The 19,404-nt window shown below is 35.6% G+C and overlaps 1 protein-coding gene across 1 annotated transcript in view; it reads left to right on the top strand.

Moving 5' to 3' along the window:
- The window catches only part of OTC (ornithine carbamoyltransferase), a 20,444-nt gene extending 3,025 nt beyond the window's left edge, over positions 1 to 17,419 (top strand). Inside the window, exons 2-10 of the mRNA XM_015814919.1 lie at positions 1,741 to 1,885; positions 2,407 to 2,488; positions 4,353 to 4,440; positions 5,639 to 5,792; positions 8,499 to 8,621; positions 12,214 to 12,267; positions 12,350 to 12,499; positions 15,197 to 15,334; positions 17,360 to 17,419. Coding sequence (XP_015670405.1) covers positions 1,741 to 1,885; positions 2,407 to 2,488; positions 4,353 to 4,440; positions 5,639 to 5,792; positions 8,499 to 8,621; positions 12,214 to 12,267; positions 12,350 to 12,499; positions 15,197 to 15,334; positions 17,360 to 17,419 — 994 coding nt within the window. The remainder of the gene's footprint in view (positions 1 to 1,740; positions 1,886 to 2,406; positions 2,489 to 4,352; positions 4,441 to 5,638; positions 5,793 to 8,498; positions 8,622 to 12,213; positions 12,268 to 12,349; positions 12,500 to 15,196; positions 15,335 to 17,359) is intronic.
- Positions 17,420 to 19,404: the final 1,985 nt, after the last annotated feature.

Raw genomic sequence — 19,404 nt, 5'->3', positions numbered from 1 at the left:
GGGGCCAGGTATATAATCAACAGGCCCACTTGTACCCCTTGTCCCCACTTCACAAGGAGAGACTCCACACCGTCTATCTGAGGTACAGTGGTCTCCCTCGGACATAGGCTCTCCCTTATAATGACCGCTACCCCGCCGCCCCTACCCCGGGTCCTTGGCTGATGAAATACCTGGAAACCCGGCGGGCAGATGTCCACGAAGGTTATGAATATTACCAGTAGCTATCAACCTTAACTCTCTTTTGCAGAGACATACCATTACACAGATGCCCCTCAACTTGCAGCAATTCATTTAGCAACTGAATAGTTACAGCAGAACTGAAAAAAATTACAACTGGTCCTCACACTTACAACTGTTGCAGCATTACAATCCACAGTCATGTGATCAAAATTCTGGCACATGGCAATTGGCATGTATTTCCAAGGTGGCAGTGTCCCAAGGTCATGTGGTCATAATTTGTGACATTCCCAGCCAGCTTCTGATGAGTGAAATCAATGCGGGAAGCTGAATTCACTTAGTAACTGCCTGATTCATTTAATAACTGCAGTGATTCACTTAACGATTGCGGTAAAAAAAATGTAAAATTGTGTGTGACTCACTTAACCACCTTACCATCAATCAAAATTCTGGTCCCAATTGTGGTTGTAAGTCGAGGACTACCTGTACTAAGTGTGCCCATTATTGATGCACCATTATACCATTGTCTTAATTTGTTCATTCCAGTTATCTATTATGGCAGTGAAAAATATGGAGCCAGCTGATGCCCCATGCCAGTAATTCTTCCCTTTCTTCCTGAGCCAAATATGAATTCTGTAGAAAGCAAATTTGAAATAACTATTTGGAGGTTACTTACGGGAAAATAGAGAATAACCTCTGGATATTTTTATCTATTTATTCATATCCTCTTATTTTGAAGTGAAGTTTCAAAAGAGATTTATTTTTAGCTCTATTTGTAACCTAAGAATGCAATCTTATGATGTCTTGTTTTGACTGAAAAATTCTAAATTCCTCTTCAACATTTTGTCTATTTCTTCCTGTTCTGTTCTGCCATTCCCCTCTACCATGAAGTCATAATCCAGAAAAGCCTTCCTTTATCTAGTGACTTTCAGATAGTTTGTGCTACGGTTCCCATAATTCTGTTGAATCTTGAGGCAGAATGGGGCTGCTATATATGTGCTGATGGCACTTTGTGTGCTGATGGCTCCTTTGTCCCTCAGAGAAGTCATAACGTGATCTGATATAACATTGTCATCAATCCTTTGCCATGGTCAGACCACTTTCTAGTTTATATGTATGTCACTAACAAACTGCATTTCCACAGAGTAATAAACTATTAGGAATATATGTTCTTGGTGCCTGTTGGATGCCTCAGTTTTCTGTGAATGCTGGAGGAGTTCCCCAATGATTTTGTGGGACGTTCTTCTGTGCACCTTGCCAACCTCTGGAACTCGGAGATGAGGAGGGTGCTAGTTGAGATTGGCTCTTCTGTTCACACAGATCTCAGAAGTCTCCTTGGTTTATTGCGGTGTTTCAGGAAATTAAGCAGCTAAAGAGACACCTAGAGTACTAGTAGAAGGAAATGAAGAATGAATGTGATCATGCACATTTACATACTCCTATTTGGGAATATAGAGAAACAAATAATCAGAGGGAGCATAAATGATCCCATAATATTGATTATTTTTGAAAAGCAAGTTTTTAACTATAAATAGTGTTTTCTTCCCCTCTCCCCTCCAATAGTTCTAAACATGGACAACCTATTGAAACTTCCACCAAGTTAAAGGGCCAGGACCTCTTAACCCTACAAAACTACACACCTGAAGAAATCAAATATTTGCTTTGGGTAGCATCAGATTTGAAAAACAGAATCAAACACAAAAAAGAGGTAGTGTGAATACTTTTGTTCTCATTTCTTTATGTTTTTTTCTTCCCATATAGATTCTTATGTGATTCTGTAACTATAGATATTCATTGGTACTTCAGAAATTAGTTTTAGAATATTTTAGCTTGTCTGTCAAAATGACATGCTTATTGTAATTTATATTTTGTATGCTATGTCTAATATATTTAGGCTAAAGAACTTGGGAATAAGTACCACTTACTAAAATTTTAATTGGAAGTAAAACTTATCACATTTTGTTTCTGCTTTGCATTATGTTATGCCCTTAAACGAAAGAGGGTAGTCTTAGTCCCCCAGTTAGTTTGGAACTATAGCCCCCAGCTTTCTTCACCCAGGACCCGAAAATCCTTACTTGCTAAAAAGGAATATTTGTATCATTTATGAAAGAAAGAGACCCATTTTTCATCTGAAAGTGATTCAACAGCAAAACACTATAATTTGATTCAAAACAATTATTGTACATTTCAGTGTGTGATACCTATCACCCTTTTTTTCTTGTATTTCAGTATTTACCTTTATTACAAGGAAAATCTTTAGCCATGATTTTTGAGAAAAGAAGCACAAGAACTAGATTATCTACAGAGACAGGTAAATTTTAATTAAAATATTATGGCTATACATCCTATTTTCTTGTGTGGCCTGCATAACATTTAACTGCTGAAGCTACAATATATTTAGAGTCATAAGGAAAGGCCAATATTGTTTAAAAATATGGATTGTCATTATTTATCTCACAATTAGCATGGCTGGCTCAGGAATTCTGGGAGTTGAAGTCCACGAGTCATAAAAGAGCCAAGGTTGCCTACCTCTGATTTATGATGTCTATCTTATCCTGTATCCCTAGAGAAAGAGCACGTTTTTTATTTTACAAAATAGAATTAATAGATACCAAGAATCACTAAATCTGTCTGAAGCATTGATTTACATAGAATGTTCTCTGCACCCTTATTATTGGAAGTATTTTAGTTATTGTAATAAACATGTGGCTATCACATGTTGAGCACTGTTATTAGTAATAAGTTTATCTCTTACTACTTTCACTGCTTTATAGCAGGGCTTTTCAACCAGTGGTATGGGTACCACCTGTGGTACATAGGCACCTGGCAGGTGGTACGCGACCATCCTAGAAAAGTGGTAGCGGGGGAGGGGAATGAGCTGAACCGGTGGCAGCACCGCACAAGCCTGAGCGAGATATGGCTGGAGCTGCAGGGCTGTCAGGGCTCAGCAGAAGCACCAGGATCAGTGCCGCTTTCCAGCTGATCGGCGCTTCTTCGGGACTGTCAGAGCTCAGTGGAAGCACCAGGATCAGCGCCAGGCTCCAGCTGGAGCTCAGGGCTGATCCTGGTGCTTCTGCTGAGCCCTGAAGAAGCACCAATCAGCTGGAAAGCAGCACTGATCCTGGCACTTCTGCTGAGCCCAGAAGAAGCTCCAATCAGCTGGAATGTTGCAGCATCTCCAAGGTCTTGTGATTTACATTCAGATGCTTGGCAACTGATTCATATTTATGACGGTCACAGTGTCCCAGGGTCATGTGAAGTGACCAAAACCTGCTGCAACCACCCAGCAAACGGGGGGGATAAAAACCAAACAGCCCCCCACCCCACCCCTACTGCCAATCCTCAACAGAAATGCTCACAACAATGAAAACCTTGGACAGGAGGAAGAGCGCTGCCGGGTGGGCAGGCAGGTGTCTTGCTCGGCTGTGGTTTGGGGGGCACTTTTTTCAGTGCCACTGTAACTTCAAACAATCACTAAGCGAACTGTGGTAAGTCAAGGACTACCTGTACTTTATCACTTTTTTCCTTTTTTTTTTTTTTTTGGTCATCAAGTTTTTGACACCTTGCTAGGCGACTGGTGGTACTCGGATGTTGCCATATCCTAAAAGTGGTACAATGGGTGAAAAGGCTGAAAAGCCCTGCTTTATAGGACATATGGCAATGGCTGTGCTGCCATCTTATGGTGAGAATAAAACTTGACACACACGTCAGTATATTATTGTCAAGGGAACAGGAGGAGGAAACCAAATAGAGTCAGGATCATGACATAAGATTAGGAAAGTCCAAATGTGTATTTTCACTGCAGAAAGTTCATTTGATTGATATGTGCATTCCAACATGAATTCCAAATTACACTTTCTTCTTTAAATCTGGATTGTTGCACAATTCTAGAGTTTGTGCATAGTCATAGTTTTATAGATTGATTCTGTTAAAAAGCAAAGAGTTTTGTTGCTACTGAAATTCCACATGGGAATTGGATTTTGCTTCCATACATTTGCTTTAATTTTTTGGGAGGAGCTCTGCAGTCTTTGGAAGGCGCACAATCAGATTACTATATCTTTCACTTACAACAGACTCGTTGTATAGAAGAATTTCTGTTGTGTAAACACTGCTGGACTAATCTAAGTGCATAGCAAATGTTATTGTTTGTCTATTTGATCATTTATTTATTTTAGGATTTGCACTTCTTGGAGGACATCCATGTTTCCTTACGTTACACGATATACATCTGGGTGTCAATGAAAGCATCTCTGACACAGCACGGTTTGTAGAATATTTGGTGACTTCTTTGCATTTTTTGATAATATAAATATTAAAATTCAATGACTTTTATTCAAAAATTAGATCTTTTTTAACCCAAAAAATTGAAGGGAAAAAACCCTGATGCTTCAAGAGCATTGATAAGCTTGAATCTAAGGACATTAAAACTGTACATTTCACACTTTATAAGTAAGAAATGGCATCCTTCCTAAAATATGGACAAGGTGGAAGACAAGATAGAGGTTGCTGTATTGCCAATATAGTTCACAATGTTGCATAAAAAGCCTGAACAGCCCCCCCCAAAAGGAACAATTTTACCTATGAGGATATTGTACTTTTTTGTAGAATTCTGTGCATTGTCAGAAAAATAAAGTCTACCTATTTTGAAGCAGAAGTGGAGATTATAGAGTGCTACAAAGTCACAACTATTACTCAGAAAACATGATATTGAATGATGGAGGTTGTTGATCAGAAAAGAAAAGATCTTTTAATGAAGATTTTACGTTTTTCCATTTACTTTAATAATTTCAGAGCTAAAAAACAGTAACAATGTAGTTTAATATCAAAAACAAAAGCCCTCAACAGATTCAAGGCAAATTTTTAAATTGCCCTACAATGTAATATTTATAAAACTACAACTTATGTAGACTATCTTCTACATTTATCAAAAATACCACTGTCCTAAGATGTTCTTCACAGATCAAATCCATCAAGTTCTGTAACCTAGAATTAAATATTATTTAAATCCCTCATGTTCTTATACTATGTTTGTGTGTGTAGATACATATATAATTGAAGTATAAGGATATAAAGACTAGTTACTTTTTTGCACATTTTAAAATTATATTTTAGTTTCAATAGTTAAGTTCATACATCCCTCTAAATAATAATGTTATTTGCTTATTTTGAATAAATATGATACAGAAATTCAGCAATTACAATATATTTTTAGGGTTGAAGTCAGCCAATTTAAGTTTATTTAATAAGTTAATACTATGTGTAAACTCAGCTATTTGCCTGCTTTTTCATAACATTACATTAATACTGTATATGTATCTGTGTGCATCTCGTGCAACATAACTAGCACATCAACATATAGTACTACATATTTTAAAGTGTGAAAAATGGTTAAAATTATTCAGGTATTCGGGTAGTTATTGCATTGATACATTGCAGAGGCTTTATATTTTGTTTTCTATAGGGTATTATCAACCATGACAGATGCAATCCTGGCCAGAGTATATAAACATTGTGACCTAATCACGCTGGCAGAAGAAGCTGTAATCCCAGTGATAAATGGGTTGTCTGATTTTGATCATCCTATCCAGATTTTAGCTGATTATCTTACACTTCAGGTAATAGCTTTCTATTCTTTGATTTAAAATATAGTTTTAGCAATTTGTACTCTTCTAAAAAGTTCAATATATTTGAGTTATAAGGATATATATAGGTCTATCTTAGAGAGTTCAGATTTGAACCGAAGTTAAGAAATCGATAGAAGAAAATATTTGTAGCTCAGGGTTGAACTGTGGGGGGTCCTTAATGCTCTCTGAGCTTGGTGGTTTTGTTGCAGACATTTTATTACCAACTAGGTAACATCAACGCACAAGGACCTCATAATTAAGAAATCCCTGATTCAATTCTTATTTCAGATTCAATCTCCTAGCAAGCTGCTGTTTTCTACGTTACTCCCATGTCTTGTATATGGGCAATAATATTGATATATTTTATAAAGTGGTCCTAGAAATATTGAGATCATATTTAGAGAAGTGTTCTGTATACAGTAAATGCTATATATTTTTAATTATTTTCTTCAGGAGAAGAAGAAAGACCAACTGATCTTTTCTTCCAGATTCTGATTCCAGTCACCGTAAACATTAGTAACATATCTGTGTATAGATGCAATAGACATAAATTTGGTTCCTGGTTAGAATAGCAAGACAATGTGAAGCAAGTTTATATTCAGGTTTCTGTAAGACAATCTCAAGGCAGAAAACCTTCATTGTCCTGATAAAGAAGTTTGCTCTGTAAGGTAATCAAAAAGGTAGCACCCTGGAGAGCTCCAAGTATACTGTAATTTCCATCAATAAAACCCTGCCTGAATTTAAGGAGGGCTATATAGTTTTGATGATTAGCAGTACCTCCAGTTGTCAAATTTTTGACACACAAGCCAAGGAAGCAAGAAGCACACATATTCCAGCAAGGTATATTTATTATTAAAACAGTGATAGAAATTTACCAGCTTCCATTGTAGTAAGTTAGTATGACAGGCCTCTTTAAAGTGATTTTCCCTAGATCTTTCAGCACTCAGATTGAGTTGCCTTTTCTGAAATGAACTACCTTGCTTCCAGTTTTCCCACAATTTCTCATATCATTGAGCAAAGCTTCTTTACTTAAAAAGACCCAGCCTGGAAACTCTCAACTGGATGGGGTAAGATTTCCTAGAACAGAGAAGTGCTGGTAATATAGACTGCTCTGGTGCCAGATCATCAAGGTTTGTGTAAACATTTGTGACTGTTATTATTTCCTCCTGTCCAAATTCCTAAGTCATAGTTCCAAAAGGAGTGAAACCAAATGGTTATGAGAATTGGAGTGTTGGCTTCAAGCGGTATTTTTGCCGCTTGAATGGAATCTCTATCCCTTGCTATCTTATGTCATATAGGATCATATATATATATATATGAGGAACATTTTAATGGAAACATATTTTTAAAGCTGCTGAATTAATTCAAATTCCAAAGACTTCACATTAATTTGTGAAGAAAAAAATAAGAAATGAGAAACCCAAGGGTGATTTAACCTTCATATATGAAAGCTTGTATCCCTCCAGCTTATTTTCTTTCAGTACCACTATATTTTATGTGAAATAAGGTTTATATATACACTTTCTTGCATAACTGTTTTATAAAAAATATATATGATAAGTGAATGAAAGATAGTCTTTTAATGATCTAGTAACAACTTGCTGCTTAAAGTGTACAGTCATTCCTTTGACTGGATGAATCATCCAAATTGACTGCATATCTTTCAGTACATGAAAAAAAATACAAGAACATCCCTTCAGAATACCTAAAAATCTCTGCACTGCAGAAGACAGCAAAGCCCTTCCCATGCATTTATGTATTGTGATTGAGTTTTTTCCCCATAATAAATATAGATGAAGAGCTAATGGAATAACTATATAGTACTGCCCTGGAGTAGCAAATACTCTAATTGAAAACGAGAGTCAGCCTACTTAAACTGCTTTGAAATATCTAAGATCATGTAATTTCATAACAGTGTAGAATTTATTAAGCCATATTCATATTTTCTATTTATCCAGTATCTTTTTCATCTAGTTTTCACTTTTATAGTATATTTTATGGTCAAGAATCTATATGTTTTCAGTTATCAAATGGTTTGCTATTTTTATACCAATTCACTGCCTATTTGCTGTGCTAGTAAATCCCCATATAAGTTACCCTTTGGAATACCTGCATTATCAACCATATTTCTTTTTTCTCTTAGATTCTGGGGTGTAGAAGGACAGTGCAATGGAAATTACTGCTTGGCTTCCATCATCTAATATAATTTTGTTGAGGGATTAGAGAGATTTAATAGAGAATACCTTTTTGTTGGCTAGAAATGGCTATTATAATTATCCAAGGCTATTATGCTAACAGCATTTCAGTCTGCCAAAAAAAAAAAAGCTATTGCAAGGTTAAATGATTTTTCATTTATTGTTATAACAATAATATATTAATTCAGCCTTGGTTAAAATGGTAATTCATTAACAATAAGGTTAGTTATAATAATAATAATAATAATTGTATTAACAAAATACAATATCCTGTAATCTATGAAGTAAGGAATCCAGAACAAGTAAAATTATTGCCAAATGATTGCCTGTAGTTTATGATTAAAATATTATTCAGATTTAACAAGTATACAGTACCATTGCTATACTAAGCATATTGACTTTTTTCTTCTTGCTCCTTATCTCAAAAGATTCCAATTTCTATATTCTCTGTCTCTCTTTCCCCTCTCCCCCCTCTCTTTGTTTTATTTATTTTTGGGGATAGGAACATTATAGGTCCTTAAATGGATTGACCCTCAGTTGGATAGGTGATGGAAACAATGTTCTACACTCTATTCTGTTGAGTGCTGCTAAATTTGGGATGAATCTTCATGTTGCTACTCCAAAGGTAAGGGATTTTTACTGTTACAAACAGAAGTCAGTTTGTGATGCTTAAATATTTAAAATATTTTAAACATAGTGTGAGATATTCAGAAGAGGTANCGTCTTTCCTACTCCCTCATATTCCTTTCCTCTATTCCCCCTCGGGACGCTCTCTATGTACGTCTCCGTACTTCTTCCCTCACTACAGTGGGGTATGTTCTCAGTACATCCTGTCCCATCTAACCTCTTTCCTCCCTTCCTATTCAGACGGGAGAGTATGCCCGTAACGTCTCCTGGTTCTTTATGTAAAGTTCCCTCGCTTATCTGACCATCTTTTTCTCTATGGTTTACCATCCGGATATACATTGATCTAGTGACCACATTTTCCGAATTCTCACCATCCAACTTTACACAGTCAGGGATCATATGGGAGTCCCTATGGTTATTCCTTCCCCGGGAATAGTTCGTTCTGGTCCAGGTTCTCAGGTTCTTGTGCATAGGGCACAAATCAACATGTCTATTGATAGAGTTCTTGTCTGAGAACCAGGCTTCTTTCAATAGGCGTCCGCTCTGCGAAAGCTCGGCGTTTTATATTTATTAAACCTTTTTATGGTTTCATAATTCTCCTGGTGGGCTCACTTTTTTAAGTGCTATCAGTCATATATATATATATATATATATATATATATATATATATATATATATATATATATATATATATATATATATATATATATGAGGAACATTTTAATGGAAACATATTTTTAAAGCTGCTGAATTAATTCAAATTCCAAAGACTTCACATTAATTTGTGAAGAAAAAAATAAGAAATGAGAAACCCAAGGGTGATTTAACCTTCATATATGAAAGCTTGTATCCCTCCAGCTTATTTTCTTTCAGTACCACTATATTTTATGTGAAATAAGGTTTATATATACATTTCCTTGCATAACTGTTTTATAAAAAAATATATATGATAAGTGAATGAAAGATAGTCTTTTAATGATCTAGTAACCACTTGCTGCTTAAAGTGTACAGTCATTCCTTTGACTGGATGAATCACCCAAATTGACTGCATATCTTTCAGTACATGAAAAAAATACAAGAACATCCCTTCAGAATACCTAAAAATCTCTGCACTGCAGAAGACAGCAAAGCCCTTCCCATGCATTTATGTATTGTGATTGAGTTTTTTCCCCATAATAAATATAGATGAAGAGCTAATGGAATAACTATATAGTACTGCCCTGGAGTAGCAAATACTCTAATTGAAAATGAGAGTCAGCCTACTTAAACTGCTTTGAAATGTCTAACATCATGTAATTTCATAACTGTAGAATTTATTAAGCCATATTCATATTTTCTATTTATCCAGTATCTTTTTAATTTAGTTTTCACTTTTATAGTATATTTTATGGTCAAGAATCTATATGTTTTCAGTTATCACACGGTTTGCTATTTTTATACCAATTCACTGCCTATTTGCTGTACTAGTAAATCCCCCTATAAGTTACCCTTTGGAATACCTGCATTATCAACCATATTTCTTTTTTCTCTTAGATTCTGGGGTGTAGAAGGACAGTGCAATGGAAATTACTGCTTGGCTTCCATCATCTAATATAATTTTGTTGAGGGATTAGAGAGATTTAATAGAGAATACCTTTTTGTTGGCTAGCAATGGCTATTATAATTATCCAAGGCTATTATGCTAACAGCATTTCAGTCTGCCAAAAAAAAAAGCTATTGCAAGGTTAAATGATTTTTCATTTATTGTTATAATAATAATATATTAATTCAGCCTTGGTTAAAATGGTAATTCATTAACAATAAGGTTAGTTATAATAATAATAATAATAATAATAATAATAATAATAATAATAATAATAATAATAATAATAATTGTATTAACAAAATACAATATCCTGTAATCTATGAAGTAAGGAATCCAGAACAAGTAAAATTATTGCCAAATGATTGCCTGTAGTTTATGATTAAAATATTATTCAGATTTAACAAGTATATAGTACCATTGCTATACTAAGCATATTGACTTTTTTCTTCTTGCTCCTTATCTCAAAAGATTCCAATTTCTATATTCTCTGTCTCTCTTTTCCCCCTCCCCCCTCTCTTTGTTTTATTTATTTTTGGGGATAGGAACATTATAGGTCCTTGAATGGATTGACCCTCAGTTGGATAGGTGATGGAAACAATGTTCTACACTCTATTCTGTTGAGTGCTGCTAAATTTGGGATGAATCTTCATGTTGCTACTCCAAAGGTAAGGGATTTTTACTGTTACAAACAGAAGTCAGTTTGTGATGCTTAAATATTTAAAATATTTTAAACATAGTGTGAGATATTCAGAAGAGGTAACTCATTTGTTTTTGCCTACTATGTCTATTCATGGAGTTTAACTGTGAGGAACCTTGTGGACCAGAAATAATTTAAAAGAGAGCATATTATAACTCTTGCTCACATTTTGCAAATATAACTTGCAAATATTTGCTACCATTCATCTTATTCTCTTTGAACAGCATTCGCTCAACATGGCAGACTACAACTCAGGATTATCATCCTGAGGATACTGCATTAGGAAAGCAGAGAGAATGGAGAGGACGAACTCTTATTAAGTTTCAGTATTACAGACAGAAAGGGGATTTTTGTTTCTGCTTTTTATCTTCCTCTTCCTCTTCCTCCTCCTTGTCTTTTGCCACTGCGTATTTTGTAGCTGAATGTGAATCGGTAATAAATCAGCTCATTTACTTCATACAGAATACACCACAAGATTACAGTACACCTTCATTTATGATGGCAATTGGGATCAGGATTGCCATTGCTAAGTGATGCAGTTGTAAATCACAATGTCACATGACTGCATCACTTAACAAAGGCAATCCAGGCAGTCCCAGTTGTTGTCTTAAGCCAAGACAGTGGGTTGTTATGGGGGAAGCAGCAGGAGTCCCAGAACAGGAGCACGGGAGGTGGGGGCATAGCAAAGGGGATGGGAAAGGCCCTGGGCAGCCTGGCACAGGCTGTAACATGAGTTGGGGACCCCAGTGATGCAAGCGCAGGGAGTCCCAGGAAAGGAGGGTGCAGTGTAGTTGTTAAGTGGGAAGTGAAAGTAGTTCCAGGTGAGTGGGGGGGTGCCACGGGTGGGGGTGACTCTGGGAAGCTTGGCGCAGGTCACACATGAATTGAGGTGGGGTACTGCAGTTTAGCCCCAACAGTGAGAATGCAGGGGAGAAGGTGCTGATGGGTGTGTGTGAGCACAGGGGGACCAGGGAAGAAGGGCACAGGGTGCATGTGAATGCAGGGAGGCTAGGAAAGAAGAGCATGGGATGCATGCAAGAATATGTGCATATGCAGAGAGGCCCAAGAAAGCATGATGAGATGCAGGAATGCAGGGGAGGACTTACCAGAGCAACTTATGAACTTCATTTGAGGAAAGCTGGCAATAAAGGCTGCAAATGGTGGCCATGTGACTGTGGAGCATTGCTGCAACTATGTAGAGAGGTCATTATAAAGCTAGACATTTTATAATTAGCCTATCTTCAGAATGTTAAAGCAAGTTTTACCAATATTAGAACATATTGTAATATATTTCTTCTCATTTGATAGGGTTTTGAGCCAAATCCTACAATAATCAAAATAGCTGAAGAATATTCTATAAAGGTATGAGCATTACATTTTAAAATGTGATTGTAAACTCTACAGCATGTTAACTTAGCATACTTCTTTTCTTTTATTCGATCAGTACGGCACCAAACTGCTTCTCACAAGTAACCCATTGGAAGCTGCCAAGGGGGCCAATGTTTTAATTACAGACACATGGATAAGTATGGGGCAAGAAGAAGAGAAACAAAAGAGACTGAAGGCTTTCCAAGATTATCAAATAACAATGGAGGTAAAATATGTTTTTCTTTCATTCTGTTTATTGATTCCTAAAAATTAGCTTCAAAAATACCACTAAGGGTTTGCTAACTTATTTGGGAAAAATTAAAGGAGATATCTATTTTGATTAAAACTTTCAGTTACTCTGAAGAAACTGTGCAAATGCCACAAGAATGACCAATTCCTGAGACTAAAAATTAATCTAATCTAGTTTGAAGATGCCCTTTGGGAAGTTTTGCTGTCCAATTTGCATCCAATCTTATATTTGACAGTATGCAATAATTAAATATTAGGCCATGTGTTGTAGTTAGAACTTGCACAGATTAGAAAATAAGTTCTACTAAAGATAGAACCTTTTTTAAAAAAGTAAAATTTCTTTATATACTTGATATTCTGTATCTATATCATATGGATATGGCAAAAAGTAAGAGATATCTGTTCTTCACAATATAGGGTAATTTTACATCTCCCTTAGTAGAGTGCAATAAATCATGGGTTATTAAATACATGGAACACATGTGGATAGAGGAATAGATTCCACTGTAAAAAGGGTGGCAGGACTATAGTACATTAATTCTAAATGCATCAAGACCCTAATATAAAATATTGGCAATTTTCTAATTTGAAAACTAAATTAGTTTTATGTGAAGTATGAGCTAAATGTATACTTGATATATAAAGCTAATGCCCCTTTTGCTTCTTTCTATCAATTCTTATATTGAATGTAATGAGATTTTTTAATGAGTACAAACATGCTCAGTTTATTGGACATTATTTGTAGATTTTAGATTGTTTGGACCAAGCTGAGTGATATTTTCTTATTAACAGATGTGCAGTAAGTGTTTATTTTACCTTCTCTGAATTTTGCTGCCTATTTGTAAAATCTTCTGATTGAATCATGCTAATACACTTACTGCAATTTAAAAAAAAAAATCAGGTAAATAGGTTTCTATACGTTAAAATAAGATCTGGGACCTCCATTTTTAATTTTGGATGCAATTGCCTTTACCTGTTGAGACTGGTGAATAATTTGGTAGTAGTCTTAGATCCTCAGCTCATGCTCAAAAGCAGTGCTAGCTTTGGCCAAGAATGCCTTTACACATCTAGTGAGCTAGTTGCACCCATTCCTGGATAAGTAACCCTTTGAGATGGTCACTTATGCTTTAATCACTTCATGGTTGGACTATTGGAAGGTGCTTTACATGGGAGTATTTTTGAAGACCAGTTAGAATATACATCTAGTCCAGAATGCAACAGTGTGGGTAGTGATGGGCATGTCTTGATATTTAGATTTTAGATTTAGATTTTATTAAATTTATACCCCGCCCTTCTCCCGGAGGACTCAGGGCGGCTTACAGCATATGTAACACTACTACATGAGCTGCACTGGTTGCCTGTAAGTTTCCAAGCCCAATTCCAGGTGTTAGTTATCATCTTGAAAGCATTTCATGGCACAGGACCTGGCTATATGAAGGATCACCTATATTCCATGGTTTCTGATCACCCAATATGGAACATATGACATAATACTATGTGCTTTAATACAGTTGAACCATTTTTATTGCTACTGTTTAATAGCTGCCATGTTATAAGAGTGATATGCCAGGTGGGTATACATCTCCCCCCTCTCTCTTTTCATTAATCTTTTATGTTACTGTATAGTGTTTGTGTGTATACTGTATCCACATGCCCACAGATAAGCACACATAGATTCCTAAAGCATTTTTATGTGTTTTGTTTTGTCTTTGTAAAAGTTGGTTGTGAAGTAGAAGAGGATATTTGTGTTTTGTCTGTAAAGTTTACTATCAACCACTGTTTCACATGCAGTTCAATATCACAGAATAAGGAACTTACTCTAACCGAAAGACAAAAATACCAGAATATTTATATTTAACTTAAAGCTTATAGTGTTGTGCAACACTTCAGATGTGCAGAGGCAAAAACCCATTTTATAGTGCTTAAGGGCAAGAATGCAATACCTTTTTATAGGTTTATGGAGATTCTCAGTTATACAGATCATAGATATCCCAAAGGTGCTTTTTCATGAGGTAACTGGACTTTCTTGTTTTTCTTTGAAGATATTTTGCTTCTCATCCAAGAATCTTTGTCAGCTCTGACTGGATGATGGGGAATGGAAAGATTTATACTCCTTGTATAAATCCTTCCATTCCACACCATCCAGTCAGAGCTGAAGAAGCTTCTTGGATGAGAAGCGAAATATCTTCAAAGAAAAACAAGGAAGTCCAGTTGCCTCGTGAAAAAGCACCTTTGAGATACCTTTTTATATAATTCCTTAGACCAAGCCCACCTTTTTATAGGTTTGTTCTGTAGCTAGAAAGAGCAACTGTGCAATCCTGGGGAAAGATGCGACTTTTTAAAAAAACAGGTGAGTTTTAATTTGAAGCACTGTCAATATTTGTCTTAATAAATATGATAAGTTATACATCTTTCCAAACACACACACATAGATACATATACGTGTACATATACATGTACATATATATATACATAAAATATGCTGCCCATCTCACCAATGGGCGTGAGTGAGAGAGACTATAAACTATATATAACACTGTCCAGAGTTGCTTTCTTAGTGAGATGCATGGTTTCTACATTTAGTATATAAATACAAACAAAGTTGTTTTTCCTTTCTATTGCAACATTACTTACTAATGAGATTCAAATATATGTATATCTTCTGAATGTTTAGACTGCGCAGGAGGCTGCTTCTGATTGGACTTTCTTACACTGCTTACCCAGAAAGCCAGAAGAAGTTAACGATGAAGTATTCTATTCTCCAAAGTCACTGGTTTTTCAAGAGGCTGAGAATAGGAAATGGACTATTATGGTAGGAGCATTGAGTCACTTATATGTGAGCAATTCTGTAGGTGATGGAGCTTTACAGGTAGTCCTTGACTTACAACAGTTCATTTAGTGACTCTTTGAAGTTACAATGGCACTGAAAAAAGTGACCTATGACTGTTTTACACACTTACAACCCTTGCAACATCCCCATGGTCACATGATCAGAATTTGGATGCTTGGCAACTTGCTCATATTTATGACAGTTGCCGTGTCCTGGGGTCATGTGATCACTTTTTGGGATAAGCAAAGTCAGTGGGAAAGCCAGATTCACTTAACAACCATTTACTAACTTAACAACTGCAGAAATTTGCTTAATAACGGTGGCAAGAAAGGTTGTAAAATGGGGCAAAATTCACTTAATAAATGTCTCACTTAGTAAAAGAAATTTTGGGATCAATTGTGGACGTAAATCGAGTACTACCTGTATTCTATTTTTCTTTGGATAGTTGGAATCATACCAACTATCCAATATATATATCAAATTGAGGCCTGCAGTAGTAATAATTATTTCAGCATTGACTAAATCATTTTCAGGTGTTTATGCTTATAAGCAAAATGGCATAAATGGGCTTTTACAGTCCCTGTTTGACTAATATGGGTGGGAGGGAGCAATGCTAAGTATTAAAAATAAGAACAAGACAAGGCAAGAAAGTTTTGATGGATATAGTCCCATTATTATTAGTATTAGACACACTTGTTGACCAATGGATAATTGGCTAAGTTTGAATGAACTATCTCCTACGACTTCATGATTGTCAGCATGGAGGCAGGAACTGTGGTTAATCAGGATTTCTGTCCTAAAAAGAAAATATTTAGAAGGTAGCACCCCCTAAGTTGAGGCTAAGTTGGTAGCATCAATAACCTGAGCTAACAAAATATATTTTTTAAAAAAATATCTTAAAAAATCTCCCAACATATCTTTATATGACAGTGGTGGCGAACCTATGGCACGGGTGCCAGAGGCGGCACTCAGAGCCTTCTCTGTGGGCAGCGTGCCGTCGCCCCAGTCCTAGGCCTTCAGCTGGGTTTTATAAAACCTTTTTGCTTTAGGCTTCCACCGCCGCGTGCAAAAAAAAAAAAAAAGGTTCAATCAACCAATTTCAACTTCTTGCGGGGAAAAAAAAAGATCCTGCAAAGTTGGAATTGATTGATTGAACTTTTTAGTCCCACCCAATCTGCCGTTACCACTGAAGCCATGTCCACCCAATGGGCCACGCCCACCCGGCACTTGACGATGCATAAGTAAGTTTTGGGTTGCAGTTTGGGCACTCGGTCTCTAAAAGGTTCGCCATCACTGTTATATGAGATCACCGATTCCTCCATTCTAAGGCCCCCTCCCTTCTCCCTTTGTTATGTGACCCAGAGTGGATGTTATTATGGGGTTAAAAAAGAATTTCAAAAGCCACACTTTGCAGTTTTCTCTATATTTTTTATAGATTCTTGCTGCCTGCTGCCAAATATGTTTTTTAAGATAAGCAACTCCATTATCCAAAAAAGGTGATGCTCATTAATTAACTAACTCATTCTAAAGAGTTAGACAAATTCCTTGGTGATAAGGCTATCATTGGCTACAGCGATGTTTGTATGTGACCTGCAAGATTACAAGTGGCAAACTTTGAACTCCATTTGCCAGCAAGCCGTAATAGGAAAAACTTTTCTTCCCTTGACTCATCTGTAACCTTCCCATGGATATCTAGTTAGCCTTTTGGGAAAAAGGGATACTGGACTGGATGCAACTTTAGTCATGTTCAACAATGTTTTTACGCATTTACTTCTTGATATTAAGATACACCGCCTATATGTTCTACATTATTATCATTTTACTGATACTTTCAATGCTGTCAGCAAACATTGAGTTGGACTTTGATACTAATCATAATTATGGGCTGAATTAGTCACGACCCAGTCTATATCCAATTGATTTTATTGGTTATTAATCTAACAAACTAAACCCACACTATGTATGTAATATTTTTCCTAGTGTAATTGTATTAATTCTCCCTTCTAGGCTGTCATGGTTTCCCTGCTGACAGATTATTCACCACAGCTGCAAAAGCCTACATTTTGATTTTGAGGTTTCTGCCAAAGAAAATATTCTCTTTTTTTCATATATTTTATTGATTTTTTTTAAAACATAAATCACTTAATAGTTGGTAAACAGTGTGTTTGTTGGGTTTACATTTGTAAAGAAAAATCAATAACAATTGGTTTCTATAATCCATAATCCACATAGTACATTGAGTTGATTTCCCCTTTTCCCCAAAATATCTTCTTTGCAAACCTTGAAATAATACAGTTCTTATTATTTTGATAAATAGCAGTTACATATATGATTTTCCCCAATATTCCTAGAAATAATAATCACATCAATATAATATTTCTTTTCTATCTAATTATTCTGGTTGCCTCATCTTATATCCTGTTACAGTCCTTATTTAGATTTGTTTCTCCCATAAAGTTCAAAGTATTCTTGAGAAAATCTTAACCAGCAAAGAAAATATTCTTTATAGCAAAATAATTTGCTTTATAAAGGAACTTTTTCTTTCAAAAGCAAGATCAAATCAGTGCTAATTATTTAACAAATCTACAAAGGTTCATGCTATATTTTCACAGTGGATCTGTTCTTTTATTTAAACATTGCGGCTGCACTTTTTTTCTATTGCCTTCCTGTTCTGTAGTCTGCACTTTGATTAGATTCCCATATATTTAATATTTTAGCAAATGGATCATTTCAAAATCCAAACAATGGTTTGACATTGTAGAAGTAGGAGTGACCTCATAAACATGTCCTGGAGTCATTACTGTAAAAATCACTGCAATTTTCTCAAAAGCTTTCTTCTTTCCCTGCTGATTGGAGAGCATGACCAGATATGTCCCTGTGCACTGGGGGGGGGGAGAGTTGGGGAGTGGGGAAAAAAGAAAAAATTACATGCATTTCAGATCCAATAGGAAAAAATCCAAGCTCTTTCTTTTCAAATACTATACTTTAATTTGATCCATGAGACCTACTCTTATGCTAGAATTCCTAGAAAAGAATAGAATTTGGGTATAATTAATAAACTGTTATGCCTATTCCAGGCAAACTTGCCAAATTTGCTCTTTAAAATTATAATGTTCTCACCTATATCTCTCACGTTATTGTTTAGAGTATGTAATTATCCTTCAGATTTTGCTTTCTTCAAACATCCCATTGTACTATTCGGCAAAAAAAAACCCATGACGTCGGGTATAATTTATTTGATGATATATATACGTATTCATAATACTTTATGTTGAATTGAATAACTTGACATCCCAGATTAAAATGACCCCTCAGCTGTTTTTATGTAGTTCCTGGAGCTTCCTCTGATGACATGAGAAACAAATAATAACTGTATCACAAGCATTTAAATGCATTCAATATCTTAAAAAAAATCCCTTCCAATAGGCATACATTATAAGCCATGATAGCAACAAAATATCACATGTCATGTGTCATGATTATGTAATTTGCAGCAGTTGCATTATGATGTTTGATGCAAGTAGATAAATCACATTGTTTTCATAAAGATGTGTCGTACTGTCATTTGTCTTTCCTTATTTCTCTATGAATGTCTATGTCTTTCCTTTCTAATCTAAGTAAAAACAGAAAATTCTGGCTCCACCCACATGGTGATGCATTCCCATCTATTTTGTATCCTTCCTCCTCCCACTATAGCCCCAACAACCAAAAAATTGCCCACCCATTCCTCTGTATTTTAACTATGTATATTTTACAAATTATAAATTTGGAAGTGGAGTCTGCAACAATAAACCGGAAAACTAAAATCTATGTTGCAGAGGAGTTCCATTTCTGAACCTATTGGGCTCCATATAAAATTCTTTAAATGGTTTTTGGATGCTTTAAAAACTACAATATATTTAAGCTGCCACAAGACCCTACAGTAGTATATTTGGAAGGACAATTGTAAACAAATAGTCATAATATTTTATTTATTTAAATGGCTAAGGGATTTCTCTCTTTTCATGCATTCCATGTTTTCCTAAATGCTTATAGTCACTAAGACCCAAATT

The sequence above is a fragment of the Protobothrops mucrosquamatus genome, unplaced genomic scaffold, assembly GCF_001527695.2.
Source record: "Protobothrops mucrosquamatus isolate PMUCROS unplaced genomic scaffold, P.Mucros_1.0 scaffold294, whole genome shotgun sequence".
NCBI lineage: Eukaryota > Metazoa > Chordata > Lepidosauria > Squamata > Viperidae > Protobothrops > Protobothrops mucrosquamatus.
Note: the sequence above shows the minus strand (reverse complement) of the source record. Positions and strands in the feature narration are given on the sequence as shown.